General features: G+C 37.1%; 1 protein-coding gene across 13 annotated transcripts in view; it reads right to left on the minus strand.

The window, feature by feature from the left end:
- CASK (calcium/calmodulin dependent serine protein kinase) overlaps nucleotides 1–27,128 on the minus strand; it is a 216,263-nt gene that overhangs the window by 58,945 nt on the left and 130,190 nt on the right. For 9 of the 13 annotated variants that reach the window (XM_054072578.1, XM_054072566.1, XM_054072539.1 and 6 more), the window contains exons 9-12: nucleotides 25,242–25,325; nucleotides 23,514–23,613; nucleotides 18,270–18,287; nucleotides 6,515–6,636 (exon numbers count right to left, since the gene is read on the minus strand). In XM_054072578.1, coding sequence (XP_053928553.1) covers nucleotides 6,515–6,636; nucleotides 18,270–18,287; nucleotides 23,514–23,613; nucleotides 25,242–25,325 — 324 coding nt within the window. The remainder of the gene's footprint in view (nucleotides 1–6,514; nucleotides 6,637–18,269; nucleotides 18,288–23,513; nucleotides 23,614–25,241; nucleotides 25,326–27,128) is intronic. The other 4 variants (XM_054072605.1, XM_054072527.1, XM_054072595.1 and 1 more) reach the window with 1 other exon arrangement.

Raw genomic sequence — 27,128 nt, forward strand, 5'->3', positions numbered from 1 at the left:
ATGGAACACTTTAGAAAGAAAACAAGATCAGTGCAACAAAGCAACTATCACAATGTCATCCAACCCAGAATTCTGCACTGTTGGAAAGAGGTAGACACATAAATTTCTCAAAAATAAATCTAAATCATCAATGTTACCTTTAGCTCTTATTTGTACTAATCTTATATTTAAGAGATTCAATCATCTATCAGTGCTATATAAGACATTAAAGAAACACTGAACAAAAATGGTTTCTGCACAGAATACTAAATATAAGACAGATTTTCTATATAAATTTGTGTGAGAGAGAAACAGGAATAACAACAAAGCAATGAGATCATGCTGACTAGCACAGTGATCTACATATCTGAGGAATACAGAAAAAGAAATGCAAACATATGAAGGAAGTTGAAAATGGAAGGTACTTCAGAGAATGTTATGAAATAATGCAAAAGAAAATCTGAAATAGCCTCTGCTTTCAGTGTTCTTTCAGACAGGGCCTTCCAGAGAAGTTACCTTTTAGAGAAAAAGCATACTTCACTGGTGATGATGATCCAGCCCACCTGCTGAAGGAATTCCTCAAACAGTTCTCCCTAAGCCTCGGTCACTATTCCCCTACACTACTTGGGAAAGGAGTTTCCACTGCAGTGTGAGAGACAGTCCCTCCCACTCCCTGGGGCAGCAAGCTGCCTCTGCTGGACTGGGATAAAAGCCAGATTTCGTTCCCCAAATAGCAAGGTGCTTTCCTGCCAACATAGTTACTTTTTCTTTTTTTTTTAAACAAAGATTTTCCATTTGCTTTTATGCTACAAACATATCAATTAAAGGATAATTAAAAATAGGAAAAGAAGGTGTTTTTAAAATGAGAAAGGATTATTTCACATAAGCATAACACAGTCTGAGGGAGTTTAGCAAGACATCTAGCACACACACAATTTTTTTTTTCCAAATGAAACATATGTATGTTTCACTAAAATATGTTCCACTTATTAAATGTAATCAGTACTCAAGAGACTAAGGACCAACATTAATCCAAAAAACTGGAACCACACTATAGTGATTCACATAGAAAACCATTCTTATTCAAATCAAAACATAAAAAACCTAGATGATACATGAAAATATTTAGGCTTTTTATACACAGCTGCTGGTTTTCTCTTCTATATCATCTGATAGATATTCCACCAGTCTATTTTTGATTTAGAAGAAAAGAAGAAAATGAAATCATCTTGAAAATAGAAATCAAAATGTCTCTTGCTTTGCTTTTTTTCCAAAGTATATAATAGAATTGTTAATTCAACACACTTTGCTCAGAAAAGAGCAAATCAGGGATAAATATAGGAAGAGTTTAAAACAGAGAAGTATAGCAACAGTGCTTATTAACTGATACTTTTACGGAAGATGTTCAGATTTACCGTGCCAACATCCAACACTGAGAGGGTAAACAGAACAAACCAAAACAAATCCAGTAGAAAGCTTTAGCCAACCACATAAGAGGCTAAACTGAGGTCCCAACAACATTCTTTCTAGCAAAAGAGAAAATGTTTCCTTAAAAGTCTGGACTGCAAGACCAGATCTATTTGGATGACAAAGTTAAAAAAAATACTAAGGGGACTCTGAAGTGTGCATAGATGCATGTTCCTTTGAAACATTACTACTAGCAGCAAAGGATAACAGACATAAAAGCCAGATTCTCTTGAAAATCAGTATGTCTTTAATATATGCACTATTAATCTAAATATAAATCTAAAGCGAAGAAGTTGCTACACAGATAGATGTGATAAATATATCAAATCTATTCAATCTCACGTAGTTAAAATTGCACACATGCAATGTTTTATGCCAGCAAAATTTAAAATATAATTTCTTAAAAGTTCACAACACTTCTCTAGCAGATGCACTTGCAGAAATAACAACACTTACCTTAACGATTCCATCTATGAAAATAATGTAACAAACTTCTTAAATTAACAGCCAAAAGATATCAGCCTAGAGAACTATCTGACTCAGGACAGACAGATGCAGACAAAGCCAGTAGCATAGAGAGGCCTCACTCACACAAAAGCTGATATTGTTCTCCTGCTGAGCAAAAATCTCACTTGTAAATCGAACGACATCTGCATTCAGAATCACCCACAGAAAGCGTTCCTGGAGAGGTGACCAAACTGCTTGACTCAATAGAAGAAAGATTTCTCTCGTCTCCTTCAGTGTAGGGAGCTGCATAAAATAGCAGCTTCTATTTTTACTTTTTTTTAGCAAACCTTGCTGCCTTTGATGCACTGATAAAGATGAAAACAACTTGTGAAGATCTTCACCATTAGGCGCAGCCTTGAAGCTCAGTATACTTTTCAAAAGAAATAATCATTAAAGTAATCTTTTGTCACGATACAGAAAATAGCCAAATGCCACTGTCTCCAAAATTAGTAACTTCTTCATACTTATTACCAATTTCTACATCAGTACTGCAGACACAAGATAGCAATGCTTCCCCAGATCTCTTTCATGAAAGTCAATAAAAAATGCTTAATCAAAGCATTTGCTAAAGCCTCTAAAAATCTGTCACTGATAATAAAAAGCTGCTTCACTACTTAAATTTAGCTCTGTTTTTCCAGAAAGTTATTTATATCCTTTACTTAACTTCATTACATTCTTTATGATCCAAATTGGATATCAGAATAAAACAATCTATAAAGCTTTATATAGGCATAAACCCAGACAGTTCTAAGTCACACACAGGAATGTCACACACAGTAGGAACATGAGAATGCACAGCATTCACCAAAATTTTGATTACCACATTTCTAACAGAACTGAAAAAGAAAAAAAAAAAAAAGCTTTCCAGCCCGAAGCTACTCTTTTGCTTTACAAGAAAGAGTGATTATTACAAAATAATTTTTTTTAGATAGTGAATATTTCTGAACAGTTGTTTTGGTTATTTCTAGAAGACCCTTTTATTTACACTCCTCAGAAAACAAAAATAAGTTTTTAATAATGAATTGTGCAACTTTTGTACATAGAAAAACACTCAACACAATAGAAGGATTCCATAAACCTAAGTATAAAAAAATCACCCAGTGAAACTATTCAGTAAGCTCACATCAAGATGTGCTGGTGTAATATAAGATTTGGCCCAGGGAGAACATAAACTACTCGCTAAGTAGTTGGAACCTTTTTCTCCCTTGTCTTGAACGGCTTTGACACCTAAGTAAAGTGGAACAGAGTCTTAAGACAATTACCTAAACTGACACACACAAATTCATCAATTAAAAACAACTGATGGGATCATAGGAACACAGCTTTCCATGGCCTTTAGAGGTGCCTGTCCTCATAACACCTCAGTTAATGAGTTACTGAGAAAGAAGACTTCTATTTTGTGATCTATCTTACTTGAAAATTTCACTCTTTTTACTCTTAACAGACTGTCCGTCCTTTCTTTTGCTTTCCAAAGAAGAGTTAGTTCAGAAGCAAAGGAAGGTATTTCAGCAGGAGTGACCTATCACTATGTGCCTAATCTAAAAATAAGGATAACTCCTGAGAAAGAGTAGGAAAATGAGAATAAATTTAACTGTGGAAAAAGGCCAAGGAAAAGGAACGGCAGTTTTAATGCCAAGTGACAGCCACAATTGCACAACAGATTAGAAAATTCCTACTTAGTGGAATACAGTGCTTTACAGGTGACTTGTTCTGGTGGCCTCATTAACCCCAAATACTCTAAGAGCAATATACAGTTTCCGTGACAGGACTTCATCCAAGTAAAACTGGTGTTTTTTTTCAGAGTTCTAAGAAAATCTGGAATAGCATCAATGCATAAACAGAAATCAATCTCCCACATTCATGTTAATGAAGTGAAAAAGCTACTCTTTGAAATGGTACTGTTTGTAACTTGCTTCAGTGTTTCAAATATGTATTTCATGACATTGCGATCTTTCAGAATTTTATTTTCTATTATTTTAATTAAAGTATCTTTGGGAAGATTCTAGCATCCCCCTTCCACACACCATAATAAATCAAAAATGCTTTTTGATAGTGAATTGTTCTCACAAGTACGTTATTATAGCGTGCATTTAAATTTCTGTCTTAAGAGAATGACTGACTTTTAAATAAAAGAACAGCAAAATGGAATGAATTCATTGCAGTTTTTTCTTGTTTAAGAGGCTACAGCAGACCGTTACAGAAATAACAGATCATTAGTGAAGCACTATGAACCAGACTTGTTGGAAGATGCAATTCAGGAAAGTCATAAGCTCCTACTCCCTTCTTGGGGCATGCCCCATGTAGTTTCATCTGATGCCTGTTTAATGTGAAATGCATAAACAGTTATCAAGAACAAAGATTAGAAGTGTAAAGTCTACTGTCAGAGCAATACACCCATCACTTCTAACTACCTTTGGTTCCTTGAGTTACATAGGTAGGTATATTGTGGGGAAGCTTTACCAGAAGGTTTATGTTCCTATGTAGGCCATTTCAGAACCCCGCCGCTGAGCCCTCTTCTGGAAGGAAGTATGTGTGGATTTGAACCCTTTAAACTTGCACAGAATGTGTAAACTTGCCACAGAATTCAGGTGGTCCCCTATTCACCAATCACTAAACAAATTGTAAGAAGTGTAGAAATCATCTATTACACTTTAAATAGAGTTTATATGTCAAAGGAACTACGGCACCATTTACATTATGCAAAGACGCATAATGGAACTTAAAGCCTTCAACAATTTTTTCAGAAATTCTTCAAAGTTTCTACAACCATAAATATCTACCTGTAGATCATATAGCTGGAATGATTCTTATTCTTGCTTGTCTTTACTGGGTAAAAAGCACAGACACCTTGTTAGATTTGTGATAGTCACTGAGGTATCAAAGCTGCTAAATTTAAGACCTAGTAGTAAAACGGTCATCATCTACATTGTCACAAGAGCATTTTGGTGTGATTCAAGAGTGCATTTTTGAAATGAATCTTCTGATTATGTTCACCTATCTTTCTTTAGTTTTGATTGTATAGTGTTACCAGAGCATATATACTCTCACATGACACTAAAACAGAAGACGCTCTTCACCCACCAGTGGTTATTCAGTCCCTAGGACTGCAGTATAGCTAGCATAAAGTAAAAGCCCACAAAATACACTGAACTGTCAACATTGGGTCCTCAGTGTCAGCTGCTTTGATCTACAGATCTGCTGCTCTTCTTGTAGTATATGCTAATGTAGACATATCCTGTTTCTCCGTGAATTTGGTTCCATTGTGCGTTTTTTATCAGTGGAATTTGTAGATCGCTTTAAAAAAAAGTTTGTCTGCCCTGAAAGCAAGTCCTCAATCTTCAACATGAAGTATCCATATATCCCAGAAAAAAAATCAGGGAAAGCTTTTCTTGCTTTGTTTTGACCTTTACTTTAAACCCCAATACTCTGTAGACACAGAAATCAATAAGAGCATGATATGCTTTGCAATTTCTCCTTCAATGAGAGTCTCGACACTCAGTGTGAGGGATGGATTGTAAGGCTGCAGTGATGCTGAAGCTCCCTGTTTTTGAAGAGAGTTGAAGTTCAATAAATACCTCTACCACAAAATGATATGTATGTTCTTCCAAATTCACACAGTTTTGGATGAGTACAATGTATTTGCTTGTTAGGCCTGCTTGGTTAAAAAACTATTGGGAAATATAAACATGATTTCTGCATGTGACAAGATAACAAGAACCTTTGAAAACAGGAAATCCTCAAGGTGCAGAAAGATAAATAGTGTGCAAGCATTTTTCTTTCAAACACTAACATACTCACATTTCAAAATAATTTTTGCAAAACAGAGCACTTCAGTTTTCTGGAAGAAAAAAAAATAATCTGTGGACTATCCAATAATAAAGTTGGTCTGCACATGTAGCCAGACAGTTTCGTTTGCTTACAGACAGTGAAGAAAAAGGAACCAGATCCTGATTATGCCTACCAGAAGGCACTAACCTGTATCTTCCAGCTTCTTCCCACTGCTTCTTCCCACTGCTGTCTTACAGAGCTCTCATGAGCCACAGAATAATACAGATTTCAATGACTGAGCTTATTGCATACTGTGTTCAAGTACAGGACAGAAACAAGCCCACCTAGATGCTTCACATAAAAAATGTCATACTTTTAAGAGTATCCACAGAACTGGTCTAAGATTATACATTACATAAAAATAATAAAAAAAGGAATGAATCTGTACAGTTACAAAGTTACAATTCGTATTTAAAATAAAAAAATCAAATCCAGTCTTTATCAAAAGAAAAAAGTGTATTCTTATAAATTCTTTTAAAGCAAAGCTACTGATTCAAACCAAGTCAATAAGCACTTACATTTTCGAAAATATTCCATACACATAGTCTTAAAATGTATTTTTGTGCAAAGTGCTAGTTGACTGTTATCTTCCACACCTAAATATTGGTATTGGTATATATACATTTTTGTATGAAACATAACAAAGAGGATATATTTAGGATGAAACAAAATATTATACAATGAACAACAGTTACAGAAATGCATTCAAATTGCTTATACACAGAAAACTTACATCGAGCAGCGTATGAAGATGCTGATCCTGGAAAACACTGTGAAGAAAATCTAAGTCTTTTTCACTGCAGTCTGTAAGTGCATGAATCTCTTCCAGGCTGTCCAGCACCTGTGAGACTGCTCCTATGGGGCAATAAACAGGGGGAGGAAAAAAAAAAGAAAGAATAAAAATCGATAAAGCAAAGGCTCACAATAAACTGAACTTCGGAAAAGGCACTTCATCTGGTAAAACTGGAACAGGAACTTTAAACAGATGGAATTTCTACAAGAAGACTCAATGAATAATCTACGTGAACCAACAGTGCCCACACATAGTGTAACAATACATAAGAAATGGTTTACCTGAAGAGGAGTTAAAACTGTTTTTATTAAGCTTAGCTTTGTGGTATTTTAACCTGCTTTCCAATGATGTCTCACAAAATTACTTAAGTTTATCTGGCCAACTGTCATTCCTCACCATTTCTCACCTCCTTTTTTCACTTTTTGACCTGCTGTACAATTTAAAATACGCATTCTAAATCAGAACAATTTTGGAAAAAACAACAATTATGTTAAAATCAGCATCTGGATAGGGAGGAAAGAGAAAGATCTGATTACTGTGAGAAAAGGTCATAACAAAATTGTTTATGTTGGATCATTGAGTCCAACCGTAATGGTAGCATGGCCAAGTCCACCATTAAACTGTGTCTCTAAATGCCACAACTACCTGTCTTTTAAATACCTACAGGGATGGTGACTTGAGCAGCCTGTTCCAACACTTGACAACCCTTTCAGTAATTTTTCATAATATCCAAACCAAACCTCCCATAACTTGAAGTAATCTTGTGTGCTATCATGAAGCACATGCAAGAGAACCGGGTGATCAGGCCCAGTCAACATGGGTTTACAAAAGGCAGATCTTGCCAAACTAACCTGATCACCTTCTATGACAAAATCACTCGATTACTGGATGGGGGAAAGGCTGTGGATGTAGTCTTCTTGGACTTCAGTAAAGCCTTTGACACAGTTTCTCACAGCATTCTGCTTCAGAAACTGTCAGCCTCTGGCCTGGACAGGGGCACACTCTCCTGGGTTGAAAACTGGTTGGATGGCCGGGCCCAGAGAGTGGTGGTCAATGGAGTTAACTCCAGCTGGAGGCCAGTCACAAGTGGAGTTCCTCAGGGCTCAGTACTGGGTCCAGCTCTGTTCAATGTCTTTATCAATGACCTGGATGAAGGCATTGAGTGCACCCTCAGCAAGTTTGCAGATGACACTAAGCTGGGAGGAAGTGTGGATCTGCTGGAGGGTAGGAAGGCTCTACAAAGGGATCTGAACAGGCTGGACTGCTGGGCCAAGACCAATGGGATGAGGTTTAACAAGGCCAAATGCCGGGTCCTGCACTTGGGGCACAACAACCCTATGCAGCGCTACAGACTGGGGGAAGAATGGCTGGAGAGCTGCACGGAAGAGAAGGACCTGGGGGTGCTGGTTGACAGCCGACTGAACATGAGCCAGCAGTGTGCCCAAGTGGCCAAGAAGGCCAACGGCATCTTGGCTTGTATCAGAAATGGGGTCACTAGCAGGTCCAGGGAGGTTATTCTCCCTCTGTACTCGGCACTGGTGAGACCGCACCTCGAATACTGTGTTCAGTTCTGGACTCCTCACCACAAGAAGGATGTTGAGGCTCTGGAGCGTGTCCAGAGAAGAGCAACAAAGCTGGTGAAGGGGCTGGAGAACAAGTCTTACGAGGAGCAGCTGAGAGAGCTGAGGTTGTTTAGCCTGGAGAAGAGGAGGCTGAGGGGAGACCTTATTACTCTCTACAACTACCTGAAAGGAGGTTGTGGAGAGGAGGGAGCTGGCCTCTTCTCCCAGATGACAGGGGACAGGACAAGAGGGAATGGCCTGAAGCTCCGTCAGGGGAGGTTCAGGTTCGATATCAGAAAAAAATTCTTCACAGTAAGAGTCATTGGGTACTGGAACAGGCTGCCCAGGGAGGTGGTCGAGTCGCCTTCCCTGGAGGTGTTTAAGGAATGAGTGGATGAAGTGCTGAGGGACATGGTTTAGGGAGTGTTAGGAATGGTTGGACTCGATGATCCAATGGGTCCTTTCCAACCTTGTGATTCTGTGATTCTGTGATTTCCTCTCGTCCTATCACTTGCTATTTGGGAGAAAAGATCAACACTCACTTCTTTTCTCCAGACTATCGCAGTTCTGTCACCTGTTCCTCATAAGACCTGTGCCCCAAACCCTTCACCAGCTTTGCTGCCCTTCGTTGGACATGCTCCAGCACCTCAATGTCTGTCTTGTAGTTAGGGGCCCAAAACTGAACAAAGAATTCGAGTACCCCTTGAGCACACTGCTGGCTAACGTGCAGCTGGCTGTCAATCAACATTCCCAGGTCCTTTTCTGGCAGGCAGCTATCCAGCCATTCATCCCCAAGCCTGTAGAGTTACAAGCAATTGTTGTGACCCAAGTGCAAGACCCAGCACTTATGTCCTGTTGAATCCCACACAGCTGGCCTCAGCCCAATGATCCAGCCTGTCCAGATCTCTCTGCAGAGACTTTCTACCCTCAAGCAGACCAATAAGTCTGCATAACGTGGTGTCACATGAGCTCTATTTTTTGTTCTGTTTGTTCTGCTTGCCTAGCTATCTCAGACCTAGTCAAAGCACTTGCTGTCTTTTGACCAGTGGATTGTTTTGGGTCATAGGAAGATGTGGATGATTTTTACATGGCATATGGGTGAAAAGGGAAACGAGGGATATAGGGACAAAAAGGAGTAACAGGAGACATTATAGAAGGTGGAAATCCATGAGGAGACTTGAACTCACAGCAGGGGAGGATAGAGAAACACAACACAAACCTACAGTAGACCAGTCCCTATTTGTTCCTTGTGAAAAAGCTTGTTATAACAATCAGACATCAGTGGTGGCTGCCACTTGTGTGCATTACTAGAATGCTAACTCTGGCTTATCTAAACATGTACAGCCCGTGTCTTCAGTTTTTCCACAGTGGTATAAACATCTGGAAAGACGGCAGCATGTTCAGTGTTAGCAAAAAACATAGTGTCTGACATTGAACTACTAAATGCTTTTCATAAATTCAATAGAATTCCACACAGTCTATATTTCACTTATTTCTTCTAAATACATTTATTCAGTTTACTTATTCATTTACCAGTGTCCTTTTGTCAAGATAGATACTACCTAAGAAACTGCTATATTTCTTGAAATTCCATTCTCCACAGTAGGAATAATTCTTACCAGCCCTCCTTAACTCAAGCCCTCCTGTAATCTATTGCATTTTCAGAATATAATAAAAACAAAAACCCCAATTCCTACCTAACCACACAAGGAAATGAGTTACATTGACTTTATTTCTCTGAAAACCTTGAAAATTTGGAATAAACATAACAAAATACACAAAAACAACTATACAAAACTTGTGACCTCATGGCTTAGAAGGAAAAGTAAGTTACAAGGCAAGAAATTCTTGCAACACGATTAGGACAAATTTCAATCAAGGATTCTCACAGTTCCTTGTTCACCAAGGTGAAGAAATGCCACAGTACTGTGTTCGCTCACAGCTCATGGCTCTGAAGCAATAAGATTTCTTAGACCTCTTCCATTAAATGTGTCTGAATATTTATTTCCAACTGATGTATTAAGTTAAGTTACGCTCCTTTACAAAAGTGGTGGCTGGTCAGCAAAAAGCATTTGTTTTTTTTGTCATTGTAAACTGTGATGCTTATTATGGATTAAATGGTGTTCATATTGTATACCATTTTAAAGTGCAAAATTTGCTCTTATTTATACTAACTGTTTTGTTTACATCGATCATTCTTTTTTATATCATGCTGTTAATCTAAAAATGGATAAAAAAGGAAATTTGAGCAATTTTGTTGTATGAGTTCAAAAGGGGATGTAAAGCAGTGAAAACTGCTAGCAATATTAACCAAACATTTGGCCAAGGGACCGTCAACAAGCGTACAACTTGACAATGGTTCCAAACAATTTGTTAACAGAAAGTGGACATGCTGTGATGGATGACAACCAATTGGAGGCCATTACTGAAGTTTACCCACGCAAAACAACTTAAGAGGTTGCAGAAGAACTAAATGTTGACCACTCAACAGTTGTCTGACATTTGCACCAAACTAGAAAATCAAGTCGACAAATGGGTGCTGCATGAGTTGAATGAAAACAAAAAAATCATCACCGCTCTCTGTTTCTTGTGCACAAGAGAACTGATATATCCCTGACTGCATTGTGACATGGAATGAAAAATGGATTCTATATGACAACTGGTGGCATTCCATGCAGTGGCTGGACCAAGGTGAAGCACCAAACCTTTCCCAGACCCAAGCTGTGTCAAAAGAAGGTTATTGTCACTGCTTAGTGGTTGGCAAGTAGAATCATCCATTAGAACTTCTTGAATCCCAGTGAAATCACCACAGCAGAGAAATAAGTGCTAGGAAATCAACAAAATGAACCAATAACTGCAATGTTTACTTCCAACATTGGTCAAACGAAAAGGGCTAGTTCTTCTCCGTGATGATGCCCAGCCACATCTCACAAATAACTCTGCAGAAACTGCACAAACTGGGCTACAAAGTTCTACGTCAACCAGATTCCTCCCTAGACCTTTCTCCCACCAATTACCACATTTTCAAGCATCTCAACAACTTCCTGCAAGAGAAGGTTTTCGACAACCAAGCAGCAGCTTGAAACACCTCTGAAGAATTAATCAGTTCCAGAAGTCCAGATTTCTATGCTACCGGAACAAACACACTTTTTCTTCTTGTTGGCAAAAATGCATAGATTCTAATGGTTCTTGTTTCGATTAATAAAGTTTTATTATAAGCTGAGATATACTACTTTAAAGTTGATGGTTAAAAAAGGGTAATTATTTTGGTAGCAACCTAACAGTTCCTCCACATGGGGTCAGGTGCACTGACGAAGAGAAAAAACTGCTCCTTTATTGATAATTAATAAGCATGCTCAGCTGAAAGGAGCCATTAATATTCCTCTGCCTGTAGCACAGTTTCTACACTGCGAGACACAGCAGAAAACCTGAGAAAACATAGGGACTGGGAATCTGCTGGTAAGAGCATGGAGACATCACAGATAAACCTCACAGGCAAGGAAGAAAAACATTACCTAGGGAACCAAAAGTGACTGCACTGTTTCTTTTAACAGTTTCAGTATGTCACTTAAAGGCTGATGAACTGAAGAGATCTTCAGGCCTAAAGGAAAGTACTTGACTTTCCGAGGTGCAGTAGGCAGAAGGAAATTGGTTGGAATTCTCTTTTATTTCTCCTCTTGTCATGGTCAGAGTTTAAATTAATCATTTTCTTTTCTGGCAAAACTACTCTTTCTGGGTTCAAAGCCCTTCCTGTGTATTTGGAGTGTTTAAGGAAAACTAAAGAGAGGATTCACTACAGAGGCTTGGATATCTTAAAAGTCTCTAATGCTGCTCAATGTTGCTCATAACCACTAAAAGTTGAGTCAAAACCAGAACCAATGAGAAGTATGTTGAAAGTTGAGAAGTATGTTCAAAGTTGTCTGCAGTGCTGTTTTACTGTGAAACATTGAATGCTCTGGGCCACCATGTACCTGATTTGACAGTATAATCTAGTTTGGGAATTTTATTTTGCAGAATACTTTGAAATCTTTCAAATAGAAAAAAACCTCACTATTTGGCATCTCAACAATCTTTTTAATATCTGGGAATTCCAAAATATTAAGCTTTGTACATTAGGTCTTTTTTTCACCTGTCTACTGGCCACATTGAATAGATGGCTGTCAAAGAAGCTTCCAAGAATATTCTTAACAAATTTGATGAGAAGTTCTGACAGCAACTTTGCTGATTTCTCAAAATTACAGTTTTACCTTAGGTTCTTTACACCTACAATCTTTACGCTGTATCTACTGCCATGTCTTTCATGGATTTACAAACAACATGCATCTGCATGAGAAAATGGCAAAGCAGCAATATACTGACAGCACATTACTGCAGAAGAAAATGATAGAATATTTCCTACAGGCATCTTGATGAACACCTGAACTCTTTCTGTTACAGACATGTTTAAGAGCCTAAGAGTTCCTCTTAGAACTTTGCATTCAGATAATTGAGCCAGCAATGTCTGTTGGTGAGCTGGCAATGTATGCTTGCAGCCCAGAAGGCCAACTGTATCCTGGGCTGCATCAAAGGAAGCGTGGCCAGCAGGTCAAGGGAGGTGATATTGCTCCTCTACTCCGCTCTTGTGAGATCCCACCTGGAGCATTGTGTGCAGTTCTGGAATCCTCAACATAAGAAGGATATAGAGCTGTTGAACGGGTCCAGAGGGAGGCTACAAAGATGATCAGAGGGCTGGAGCACCTCCCATACAAGGACAGGCTGAGAGAGTTGAGGTTGTTCAGCCCGGAGAAGAGACAGATCCAAGGAGACCTTATAGTGACCTTCCAGTACCTGAAGGGGCTACAAAAACACTGGGCAGGGACTGTTCACAAAGGCTTGTGGTGATAGGATGAGGGGCAACCAGTATAAACTGGAGAGGGGCAGATTTAGACTAGACATTAGGAAGAATTTCTTCACCATGAGGGTGGTGAGGCACTGGCTGCCCCATCCCTGCCCCATCCCTGGAGGTATTCAAGGCCAGGCTGGATGGGGCCTTGGGCAGCCTGATCTAGCGGGAGGTGTCCCTGCCCATGGCAGGGGCATTGGAACTGGATGATCTTTAAGGTCCCTTCCAACCCAAACTATTCTATGATTCTATGATAACAGGTATTACATAAGATTTAACTAAACAAGCTTTATAGCACACCTGTCCCTAAAAAGATTCCTGTTCCATCAGACTTAAGGTAAATCTCTAACCTTCAGGAAAAGTGTAAAAGCACTCAATCTTTATAACTATGGGATTTAATCTCTTTTCATCAATGCACATTCACCCATTTTAGTGTCAGCACAGGTAATAAAGGAAGGACTTAAATGTGTTGTCACAAAGTCATATAATCTAAAAGCTCAGATGTGTCATGGTCTGTACCAGTTACAGACACAATCTATAAATATAAGCATTAGAATGATGCACAAGTATTAGGCAGCCAGGAAAAAAAAAGAAGTCGACCAACTTGACTGGCTTTGTTTGTTTTTTTCTTTTTTTTTAAGACTTCCTAATGCAAACTTTCTTAGAAAATGCTGCTTACTGCCACAAAACTTTCAAGCAGCCCCAGCCACTTAGGTGAGATGAATCTCACCCTGCACCTTAAGTTACTATAAAAATACATACACATCAGATCGTAGAGGAAAGGTTGTAGTTCCTGTGACACAAGTAGAAGACTCTTCTCCACATTAATAGTAACACAGTTACTTCTGTAAGAAGACTGGGGTAACTGTGAATCCTACTATAATTGTACACGTGTTCTCAGTGTGCAAAAGAGCAGTGATAGTCTGGACCATGCGCACAACCCTGTCTTTGTTGTATTCCCATAAGACTATCTAAGTGAGGATGGCCGCAACTATTCATGGTTCCCTTGGGGCTAATAACTCTGAAAAATTGAAAACTATGGGCTCATACTATATTTAAAAAAAAACCCAAACAGGCCCAAAATGCTTATGATGGACTTCTACAGTCTGTACTAGTATACGAAATGTTTCTGTAGCTAGTGGAATGACTTCTTAATGATGATACCAAATTGCTTCTAAGAAGATGAAGATGAACTAAGTATCTGTAGGTTTTATGCCTACAGAAGTAGATCTATTATTTGTCAGTTAGACATATGTGCTTCATAAGGCAATGAGTTAGAATTATTCCTTCATCCAATGTGTAGTCCAGGTTATCTTAGGTATTTCCTGCAGGTTCTGTCACCTCATTTATGGAGATGGCCATTGAGAAACAGTTCTCTTTCACAGCTAAATTTTAGCCCTAGAATCTTTTGTAGTTTACCCAGAATGCCCCCAATAGCACATGAATTTGGTGTGAATATTGGTTCATCAAGTTGCTAGTAGACAGAACTTAGGTAATATAGAGTACTGTTATTACACCGTTGCATCTAGCTATTCTAATTTGGAATAGGTGGTTTGGCTAGAGAGAAACCGAAATATAGAGGTAGGAAAAAGTTAATTACTTCTCCCTAGAAGGGCAGAGAAGATAACAAAACAGCATAAAAGAAAATAAATCTTTAAAATACTATTCCAAGAACTGTTCACATACTCTCCAATGTGTCTCCACCACAATATACTCCAGAAGTCTGCTGTTCTGAGGCACAGCAAATGACAGGTACAACTGACTTCCTCTCTCAGGTAGTGGGCACTACAGAGAATTAATAGCTTCTTTTCATGCAGCAGTGATCTGTGGCAGAGTATGACTAGAAGAGTGTTTAGGTAAGAAGAGTTAGCTGCTGCTGCAAAACACAAAGACTACATTCTGACAACAAATAAACTCTGAGAGAGGGTAAGAGAATTCTTTGGGTTTTTTAAATTTTTTTATTTATACTGAAGACTAGAAATGCCTATTTAAGTCTTGGTCAGTCATAAAGCCCTTTCTGAGCAATGAAAACTTGTTAGAGGAAGCCTGACCTTGTTTAAAGACAAAACTGTAAAACTGTGTAAGTCTCCTGAAATAAGTATTTCAGGAAATGACTCTGCAGAAGACCTTAAAACAGCCATTATAATAGCAGTATATTTTTATTGAAGAGGTACTGAAAAATTCTAAACCCCTAAGATTTGTAGAACCATATAAATTTAAGTTTCTGACACCAACCACTTATTTTAAGCCTGTTCATTATTATAAACTACCTTAATCCAGATCAGCTTTTCAACTATTATTTAGGTTGCATAAATAGGTATGTTACTATGCCTTTAAGATTTTACAGCAGTTCTTAAATGACTAACCAAAGCTTAGCTGCTATTTGTCATTTCTCTGTATATCACAATTCACTCCTTATGCCAATCAATCTACAATCAACACAAGCTGATTTCTCTGAACTTCATCTCTTGGTTGCCTTCTTGTGTACAGCTGCTGGAAATGAAATTAAAAAACAAACCTGGCTCTCAAAGCACAGGCATTTCAGAAGGCAGGATTTACGTTGTTTATAAAGAGGCTAACGCATACAGCAAGGACATAAGAAAAACCATCAGAAATTGTTAGACTTTAGAGACATCAGATAGTAGAATCATTAAATGAAGTCACTGAATACAATCTCATAAAAACCAAGTATGGGCATTATTATAAAGTGCAGTTATTTTCAGAAAAAAAATCCTTTTAAATATTATGAGATTCTGATAGGGCACATCTGGTGAAGTGACAATGAGATAATTTTTGCCAACTCTATAATGTGAAATTCAAGTTTCATGTATTTTTCACATATGACACTTAAAACAAAGACTCCTTGCTTCTGCTTTAAGACACCAGTGACACTTATGCCTTTAAATGACCTAATTTAGTGATAACTGTATAAATAGGTGCCTCTAGTTTTTTGTTTTCTTGGCATCTGATTATGCTGCTGTAAAAACACAAGGCGTAAATGTTTAACATGTAGGATTAATAAGCACTATATCAAAATGCTGTGGATAAGACGGAGTGTCTATCACCTGAGGTTTTCAAATCACAATCACAATCACATGCATATTTAAAACTGTTTACTTTAGTGAAATATGAACGTCTAGGCTTAAATTCAGCATAATTACAAAACACTATGCCCAGGTTCTATACAAGGCCAGGTCTGCCTTAGTAGCAGTTGACAGGACTTAAAAATGTACAGGTAAGAACAACTCAATTTCCTGTTGGTCTTATAAATAAATTTCTAAACATATTAGGACCTTTCCACTACTTGTGCTGATGTGTAAACTCTTAGATTAAGTGAAAGCCAACTGAAGACCAGATGCTCATCACCACTTCAAACCACATCTGCAAGAATCACTAGAGTTGACATCAGAAAACATCTAGGGACAGAACTAGAACGACGAAGATTTGTAGAAACTACAGTGAAACTGCAGAAAGGTGACAGTTGGTGTAATGGAAGGTTATTTGGATTTACTACTAAATGAAGGAGGGTAAGAAGACCTATGGAATACAAAAAGGAAAAGAAACACATGTAAAAGTCAGAGAAGAAAATGAAAGGAAATAGTTGTATGAGAGAAAAACTGGGAGAAAAAGGAAAAGACCAAACAAAATAAAAAAAGAAGGTAAAAGATAAAAAAGAGAAAACAAGCATTCCTAAACACAAGCAGGAACACATACTATATATGGAAATAAAAAAAAGGAAGAGGTGAGAGGGAAGGGAAGGGGGAGAAAATGGGATGGGGAGAAACTGATGTGTGATTTTGAAGATAGTCTTAATTCTATTCTGCACACAAGGGGAACTGTGTACATGCATCTCCCCAGCTTTCTCCTGTCTCCATCGTTGGGACCGGTACACAAAATCTGTTAATTCCTTTTCCCAGTTATCTCTCACTGTAAAACTACGCACAAATATGACAGAAGGCAGTCTAGTGTGATGATAAATATGTAGTGAAAAGGTATTGTTTCTCAGTTGAGACCTGCACCTTGCATTCACATGCTAATAAACAAATTAACAAAGTAAAAGATACTTTCCTCCTCATTGAAAAAAACATACGGAAACCCTCTTCTAAGTAGTACAAAAGCAATACCCTCTCTATCAGTTGGTAAGTTTACTAAAGAAAGTCTCTATGCACAAACAAAACCCAAAAATCACAGGCAAAGACTCTGTATGAGTGGTTTTTTTTTTTCCCCTGCAACTGTACAGAAATAGCACTGTTGCAAAACTTTTATATAACGAATCCACTGGGTTCTCACTCTCGTATTACCAGACAGGCATTCTGAGACAGAAAAATAGGAAGGCAAGGCAAAACATCCCCCACAACCTATGAGATTAGAACAATGAACCAAACAATAACCACAACAACAAAATCCACTTGTGCAATCAGAAATGGAGTGATGGACGTGTCTCGCTGCCCTGACTTAGGATGGAAGAACTGTTAGACTACAAATCTTAAAACGCTGCAGGAACCCCCCCCACTTCTCATAGTGTGTGTTTTGAGATGCTGAATTTTTTGACTTTGAAATAGTTGTGGTTTGTTATCAAAAGATCTGGAATTTCACACCTCTTCCTCTGTCTAGTATAGTATGCAGGTTTTAGAAGTGTTTGCACTTTCAGTCTTTTGAAGTGTTCAGCTAACCTGCAGCAGAACCTCCTCTCTACATGTCAATCATATTCCTTCATTAAGGAGACACACATTGGATAGTTATTTAAATTAGGTGTATGCATATACAAAATGCATATATCGTATCACATCAACACAGAATGACGAAGAAAGATCATGCAAGGGCATAGCAAGAGAATAATATAACTGACACTACAGTATATGTTTAGTGTTATGAGAAAAAAATCCCACTAGCCCATGAAAACACTAATTTTGGAACTAAAACACAAAAATAAATCCATTTTTCCTTTAGTAATTTAATGAAAATTAAATTTTATTTTAGTTGTGTTGCAAATATTGGAAACAAAAAACCAGGTAATTTTAATACTGCCTTTTAACTAGAATCCTCAGAATCCCCTGGAAATCATATTACTTCCAATTATTTATGCTTTCAAAGTGATAGACAGATTTAGTTGAAAATATACAGGCTGTTTTTCTTGAACGGGCAGTATTAAAACTGAAAAGAGCAAAGAGAAGAAAGCTGATCTTAAACATGCAAAGACACACATCATTGCTGAATGATATGCCTTAAAGGAAAACAAAGGGATACCTACTTTCTGCTGCTAGAAGTCCTAGTAGGAAGGCAGCATTTGGACAAACAACAAACAGTATGAAGATTTCAGAACAAGCGATTTACAAAGCTGCAACCTAGCACACTAGTTTAGCCACAAAACAAGACCCCCCCCCAGTATTTTAATATGGTTTCTATGTGTGAAGCAAACGGAACTTGTGGGCTGAGGTGGGAAGAAAACAAACACTTGGCATAGGGAAAGTAGCACATATATGCAGTGTTAGGTATCTATAATATCAGACTTCTTCCAACATAGGATAAACTATTTTAAAAAGCTCACGGATGCAAAATGATTTCAGTGATATCATAAGAGGTGAACTGACAAACTATTTCAACATATTGCAAACAATGTGTAACACATTATTTAATATATTTACTGACTAGAATTTAGCAATATTACATTGAAATTAATTTTTTAGAAAAATATCAGTATGAAGCATTATGAGAACCATTTAGAAATACAAATTTACTATTGTTTTTAATAATAGTGAATTTTTATACTCAAAACCTTATGTATTTAAACATACCAGAACAAAGATTAAATAGCTGAAAGATCATAAATATAATAATGTAACACTGCAAACACTCAAATTCAAGATCTCAAACCTGATAGTCAGTTACACCTGTAATACTAGTTATAATACTTAATAATAAGAGTAACTTATGAGGTGAATGTAATTTTTTTTCCCAACGTTCTCATACTTAAAAATGCTATGCAGGACCGCTTGCAAATATTTACAAAATCAGTGGCAATTTTTGCATAACAACAGTATTCTTTTTTCTTCCTTGTGTCCATAAGATGGATCATTTTTAAGATATGGGCTTATATTGCCCTTATTTCATGGAATCTAAAACCCATGAAACTACTATCCACTCACTAACTTGTCTCTAAGTCAGTTTCATGTATATTGGAAACAGTTATTTTAAAACTTGGCCATGCATTTGCTCTTTGAATTCACTCTGAAAGACTACCAGATCTAGCTTTTTTCCCATTATTATTACTTTCAAATTTGAAAATCAAAATTTGATTTAAAAGTAAAAAAAAAATCTCATTTGATATGATGTTAAAAATTTCTCATTTGATATGATATCAAGTTTAGCAAGATAAAAATATTTCCATTTATATACAGCAATCATGAGACAAAATATCAAAATGCATTTATCAAAACGCCATTTGAAATTTGTGTCTGGTAGTTTGAGAAAACAAGCTGGAAACACTGATGTAGATTAAATGTGCCTGTGTTCCGTGCACTGCAAAAGCACTGCTTCTATGTTCATCACTTTACACCACTACCACAGAGCTCAGAAAGCACACAGATGTCAGGAAATACTGCAACAGTGCTATATAAGGGGCTAAATAAGTATATTTGGTCAGTGAGTGAGTTATAAAATACGCTGCTGAACTTTCTCTGTGGTTAGACTGAAAGACAGCATTATAAAATGCCTTACGGGAATCTAGAACTGTTTGCAGCAAAAAGCTACCCTGAAAACTGTTAGTCACACTAAAGAATATGAGCACGATAAACCAAGCAATTAAAGCAGGCATTATAAAGGAAAGTCCTTTAACCAAAGGTAAGGTTTGCTTTAATCTAAAATTCTATTACAGTTTTCCAAAGATTCGCCACTGTCTGAACTCCAACACTGACTAAGTAATTCCTAAAATGTGACTACAAAAAGGTTTTTGGAATACAAAGTTATAAAAAAACCTCTTCAAGTTACGGGTTTTTCTAACTGTGGGCCTATAAACATAAACATCTCGAATCTACTTAAAACTCCACTGTAATCTAGATGTTTTTCCTGAATTCAGCTCCCTTACTCAAAATGTCAAAGAATTCCACAGCCTTCCCTTGGCCTGCTGCAGAATGGGGGAGTTGAAAAAGCAAAAGGAGGAAAAATGAAAAGGTTTACAATAGTGATGTTCATTCTTCAGCCTGAGGCAGTTATCAACACCCTTGAAAATTACCTCTTTGTTGTTGGTTAGGGTACAAATAGTCAGCACTACACAAGCAGAGGAAATCCTCTGCCTTGATCTACTGTGCATCAGGCGATAGGAGAGACAGGAAGGGTAGGAAAGAGGGGAGGGAGTAGGATGGGGATGGGCAGCAGACAGCTAACTGATAATGAATTTCTCTAGCACCAAATTAATTACATGGTCCACTTCAAATACTCTCTAATGGGCCAAATCTTCTCATGTGCCACATTTAGCCTTTAGGGCTGCTGATTGCTGACTTCTGATTTATATTGATTTATATTTGTTTCAGTATATTGAAAATATCCAAGACACTCACTGCCTTGGGAAACTGACATTTTGCAAGGTCTTGAAGACAGGCAACCTGAAAGTTAAATGTTTTAACACTCTAGCAAAAAATATTTGCAAGATGCTTTACATTTCAGCTGCTTAGTGGCTTTACTAAAGAAGTTCCTGAGCACAGACTATCATCAGTAAAGTAATATTTTAGTTTAATAAATATTTACATAATTTCCACCAACATTTTAAAAGACTTTATGATACTCTCCAAGTTCAGCAAGGTTGACTTCTGCCATGTTACCAAGAGAATGATAGCAGGATTGAGTCCTTCAAAGGACAGTTGATGATGCAAGAGGAAATGGGTCACTCAGAACAAGCTGTGGGAACCAAGAATTATTTGCACACTCTGTGAATGCAAGGAAGATGTGTACAGAAAAATATCTGGTTGACTTCAAATTTAATTTGTGTTCATTCTTATCTAATTTATGACATAATTTGCTGACCCTCATGGGAAAAGGAAAGCTTTCTGACAATAATATAGTTTGCTACTCTGCACCTAAGAAAGTAATCTGGCTTGCTACCTATAGTGCCTTCATATCCCAGGTTATTACTCTGGTAGTACAGGAAGATGCTCAGAGGGTCCAGCAATCCCAGATTCAGGTGTTCAGAGGAAGAAAACCTCTAGAATAACCTGGAAAAAGGACAGAACTGAAATGTTCTGTTTCTGTGTTTAGAAAGACCTGGAGAACAGGATATAAAATTTGCATAACGTAATAAGAATTTAGATTTCTGCATCTTTATCTCAGTAGGAGTTCCACATTTGCCTGTTTCTGACAAATGATTTGACTATAATGGTAAGCTTAAGGAAGTTTTATGGGAGGATTAAATAGGCAGCAACATTTAAAATATTAAATGTTCTTCATTAGAGTTTATGATGTGAAATAACAGTATGAGATGTTAGAAAGGAAACTTAACCTTAAGATAGTCAAGTTTCTACTGCAATTCAACAGCTTTATGTCTAATTTCTACAAACTAGTTCGGTTTAGAATCATCACAAAAGCCTGTCTTTATAAGCTAGAAATATTGAAAACTACATCAGTGTATTTCTGAAGTGGAAACAAAATAGATTTCCATATCTAGCAGTTTCAGAAGCTAAAAGTTGTAGTATCTTTTCTTGCAAGCCTCAGTGTTTATCCTGAGATATCAAATATTTTATCAGCTAATGTAGTTGGGTCAAAGAAACATCGTGAAAACTATCCACTTAGCATGATTTCCTGACGGCTGTGATCTCTCATCAGTGAGATCAACAAGGCTATTTTAGAGAACAACTATGCTTTCCTGAGAAATCCAAGTTATCATTTCAGTTACTTTAGAGATGAATACAGGATTAAAATAAATCCAGCACAGATATTCTGCAGAACTGACATGTGCACTGGATTCACATGAGCAGAAAAAAGTACCTTTGCTGTATACTGATATCTGAAATTACATCATCCTGTGAGGAAGGCACATGTCCTGTTGACGTGAGACTGAAACTAGAAAGAGGAACTGCAGTTTTTAGACTAGGAAAAGTTGCCGCTGCAAATCATGCTGATGGCCTGTTTGTTTTATTGAAATGGGGGAAGTAACTGGAAACAAAAATTAAAGCACTACAAGTAATTCTGGGTGAAGCAAACTCAACTTATTCGTTCTTAAAAAGAATATATGGATCCTTACTTACAAGTACATCAAATATTCAAAAGCTGGCTGCCTGAAATTAAGCCATGAGGCTGTGATTACACATTTGCAATAAATAATTTGAGATTCCTACTCACTTCTAAGGAAATTATGAGCAGTGTGCATCTCTATGGATTAAGCACTCTTGATTTAAGTACTCGAACGTGAATTCCAAGATGTGAAATTAAAGAATTTCAAGAAAAAATTGTCCCCAATTCCTATATTAAGGGCACTGAAATTAATAACAATTGCTTGCTGATATGAAAGAGCAGAAGAGGAACACTTAACAAATGCAGTCAATAAGTAATTTTCTCACCTATAAAAATATTGATAAAGAGAATTATCAGCACATGTAATTAAACACCTGAAATGCCTCCTGGTAAAGTCAGTGTATAGCTAAAATAGTCTGCCAGTACTGTATTTCTTTAGAAATATAAAAGTGAATCCTATTGGCATTAGATTTTTCTTAGATGTCCATTCAACCTGATCCTAAATCCTAATATTAGATCACATATACCAACCCTGACTTTCACAGTGCAAATGTTTTATGTCAAAATTAAGACACACAACTATGACAGGGCTATGTTAGTACAGGGACCACTGGGTTATTTAAATTCCTGAACATGGGCTGAAGACAAAAGGACTGCTTGGAGTAACATCACTGTCCTGCCCAAGGCCTAGTGACATGCTGACAGCACAGCAAAGGTATTATCTCCTCTTTGAAGCATGTTGGGAAGTCCCTGAAGTACATGTATTTTCTGTCTCTGAAGATTTGGGGATATGGGTTATAGTATCAGAAATACTGGCCAGCCTCCTTTAACGAGGAGATATCTTAATCATACTGTTCTTTAATACAGGAAGTCAAGAAACTCTGGTACATAGTGGCTTCTTTTTATAAATAACTATAAGTAGAGAACGTTGCTCCTTTGTTCAGGCAAAATTTCAATAAGCATTTACCCTTAAGTAATATAGAGAAATATGAGAAATATGAGTTTATAGCAGTATTTCTATTTAAATGCACATGTAACACACACACAAAAAAAAAATACAGAATTTCTGTAGAAAATTAAAAGCGTGCATAGATTTTATCTTCATTTTCTCCAGTCACTAACACGATTATGACCGAAAATGATCTATGCTTTCACATTTAAATGTTAAGATGCAACTTCATGAAATAATGAGAAATTAGTAAGTACTTGGTACTCTAGTCACTACAGAATTAAGACAGGTTAACTGCGTTAAATATATTTTATGTTAAAATACCTGAGGAGGTGGGGTCTTCAGAGAAGTCTGGCAGCTCTTCAGGGGGGTCACCATAGAAAGAGTTGAATTTGTGGCTTGACACAGCTGCTAGTACTGCCCCCTAAACAAAAATACCCACAAAGTCTAAATTACATGAAGATGGATAATGAAATATCTGGATAATTTCCTGACACCTTGTATCACGCAGTCTCTCAAGGTCTGTCCTGTGCTTTCTCAGTGAAGACTCAACAAATTTTATAGTCTTTGGTGCTGCTTCAATGTTATGACTGACCACATCTAACAGAAGGCTTGGTCATACACTAATCTAATAAAGAGTAAATAAATTCTTTGTGAGGGGATTAATGAGAACAATTCTTTATAGGAAAGCATTTTATGACAATTGGGAGAAATAAATTCCCACAGTACAATGTAAACAAAACAACTGATTTATTACTCTTTCCCTCTTACCTAGACTGAGTGGCTTAGCAAGTACAAAAATATAGTCTGTAAAGCAATGCAATATGCTATTTGAGAAATTGTCAGAATCTGAGACTGACAGCACTTGGATATTTGACATCTATAATATACCTATATATATAATATATGGAAGTGTAATAATTTCAGATTCCTGGAATGCGGGTTACATGGGAAGTTACACAACCAGAAAAATCAGTTATCTGCCCTGACATATATTTACTTGTTTAAATAAATTAAAGTTTACCCACTCAAGTTTTAATGCCTTACAGATGCGGCAGCAGGCAAAATGGACAACAAATAATTTCTGGAAACATTCTGCAAAACACTGCTTTGGATAAATGGTAGAAAACAACTTGTGCAGGTATAAAAGTTCTTGGGAAACTAAATACAGTGTCCTCCCTAGGAAGAAATCTGGGAAAGATTTGAAACTGCGTTTAGAGCAGGAAAACAGGTCACATTCTAAAATGTACTAGCTAACATTTTATTGAAAGCATTACCTGGACATACCAACCACCCATGAGAAAGCGCTGTTATTCATGAACTACAGCAATCATTGCAGCCTAATCATAATTAGTTTTGCAGCTAAATTAAACTTCTGCAAAGCAGCAACTCAACATGTAGATCTGATCTTGTTTTTATTACAAATTATGAAAAATCCTAATGAATTGTAATGCTGCTAGTTCCTGTTAAAATTTTCTCAACCTTTCAGTGAATTTAAAAATGTTTCTTCCAAACTTTCCAAGACAGGAACTGCAGGGAAACCAAGTTATTTTGGGCTAAAACGTTAACATTCTTCTCAATATGGATGAGAAATAATCTTGTGTATAATTACAGATAAAGATGGTAAACTGAAGAATACATCTTTGCACTCCTTGAAAAAAAGACACTGAAACATTATTATGTTACTTTTATTATAAATGTAACAATAATAACAATGACAATAACGGAAGTCATTGTACTATCCTCTCTTCTCCATTAATACCTATTACACAGAATCACTGACTAATTTATGATGAAGACCTCATACATACCTTGGTTGATAACAGAGAATTTGGGCTGAAATTTAGTTTGAAAAATATGCATTAAGAAAGAAAGGACAGACATCTTTAAGAAGACATTATTGCAATAAATGACTGTAGAGGTCTGTTTCACCTTTTCATTTTATTGTCAACTGCAGAGCATAGATTTCTTTTAGCACTTTTTAAACGAATAAAGTATCACACAAAATTCATGTTACTTAATTAGATTATTTTACCACTACATTCATTTTACCTTTAGTTTTCGTCTTGCATTGAATTTTCTCAATTGTTCTACTGTTTCTGGAAGATGAATCTTGTATGCATAGCGATCTCTCTCCTTAAAAAAAACCAAACAACAAAAACCACACAAAAAAGAAGAAACTGTAAATACAAGCTCCTTGCATACTCTTGACATTAAGAAACTAGACAAGAAATGTATCAGCTAATAAATGTCCTAAGGAGAATGAGGATTTGCTGCAACTTAAGGAAAATGTAAAGAAACAGAGAGGGATTAAAATACTTTGAAATAATCCTTAACTTGGGCCAGGGATATTTCCTTTTTGTAATTTCATTTCCTACTTTGTAGTAAGACTCTAGCCTTTTGTTTTACGGTTGTGGCGTTAGTCAGTCTGTGACTAGTACTGAACTTTCATGCTGGCAAGCACAAAGTAGTTCTGCTTCTTGGGATTCACAAATCCCAGTGAAGCACTGTGTTCAAGCACTCTTTTAAGGTGTGCTAGACAGTTCAGGAGATGAGGTATGTGTCCGACGCAGCAGTAAGTGCCAGCTGGATGGCTGGTAACCCCAGGTGCTAGCTCATTGGAAGAATCCTCTCCATTGTAGATGCAGATCAAAAGCTTGCCAATGAACAGCAGACAGTGGGGCAGAACTTGCAGCAGCTGACCAGTTTCTTCCCCTACCCCAAATCATCGCAGAGGCACTTATAATTTAATGTAAATGTTTATAATACGCATCTCCTGATTCAGAGTGAAATCACTGGCAGTAGTAATTGAGTCTCTCTACGGCACTAACTATGTCTCTATGCTGTATTTGGCTGCTATCTATAAATGATTTAAAGAAAACTTGAGTCAACAGGGAAGGCAGCTTATCGTAGGCAAAAATAAGATAGGACTGACTGACAGGATGCTGGCCTAAGCTTATAAACAAAGTTCCTTCAAACTACATCTTCTGTCTTCTTCCTTTTCTTTCAACAAATAACAGCAAGAACAGAGAGACCACAGACATCAAAAGTGCTATGCTATATATGGAGGACTTGCACATTTGCATTACAGAATTATTGTTTTAAAAAGCCTAATCTGCTTAGTTGCTCAAAGAGCAAAAATGGCAAAGTTTTCTGCCAAAACAATGTTCAACAAAACCCTTGCTTTGGCATTTAAATGTGGGTAAGCTCACAAAGTAAGGAACAAGTCAAATTACTACCAGGTAAAACCAGATCACCTATGTTTCCCACAGACTCAATAACTGGAGTATGATCATCTGGGATCCCCAAAACCAGTGTTCATTCCAGTGCTTTGTGAAATATTGATGCGCTATGTATGCCCCAGATAAACAGAACTTTAGCTCCTTTCAAGTGGCAAGGTTTGAACTCACAGTTCCCCAATATTCAGAAATGTGCCTTAACCACTTGTATTCCCAAGAAGCACACACTCCTGCCCTACTTTTATGAGCTGGATCGTTCTGCAGCTTTGAATACGAGAGTCAGAGCCAGAAAGAGAGCAGAGAAGAGGACAAATGACTCCAATCACTAGTAGTTATACCATTTACTTAGAGGGAGGAGAAAAGCACACAAGCCTGTGCTTCCTAAGTTGTTTTATTGTGGTGTTTTGGTTTTTTTTGAGTGTCGGTATTTGTCTAATGTAGAACATATAAACAGTCCAGGTGCAGATATCAGAACAGCACCTTTTCCAAATAAGTGCCCTGTTTAAGTTAACATTATGACTCTCTCTACCTTGTGTCCACACTATAGAAAAAAAAATAAGAAGATAACAAAGAGAAATAGTTATTTCATCAGTTTCTGCCAAAGAAAATACAATACTCTGAACCAGTACTTGCCAGCTTTTAAATCTGCAACACACTCATCATTCTCCAATTCCAACATTTAGCACAGCCTATTAATGGG

Source organism: Cuculus canorus, chromosome 1, assembly GCF_017976375.1.
Source record: "Cuculus canorus isolate bCucCan1 chromosome 1, bCucCan1.pri, whole genome shotgun sequence".
Classification (NCBI taxonomy): domain Eukaryota; kingdom Metazoa; phylum Chordata; class Aves; order Cuculiformes; family Cuculidae; genus Cuculus; species Cuculus canorus.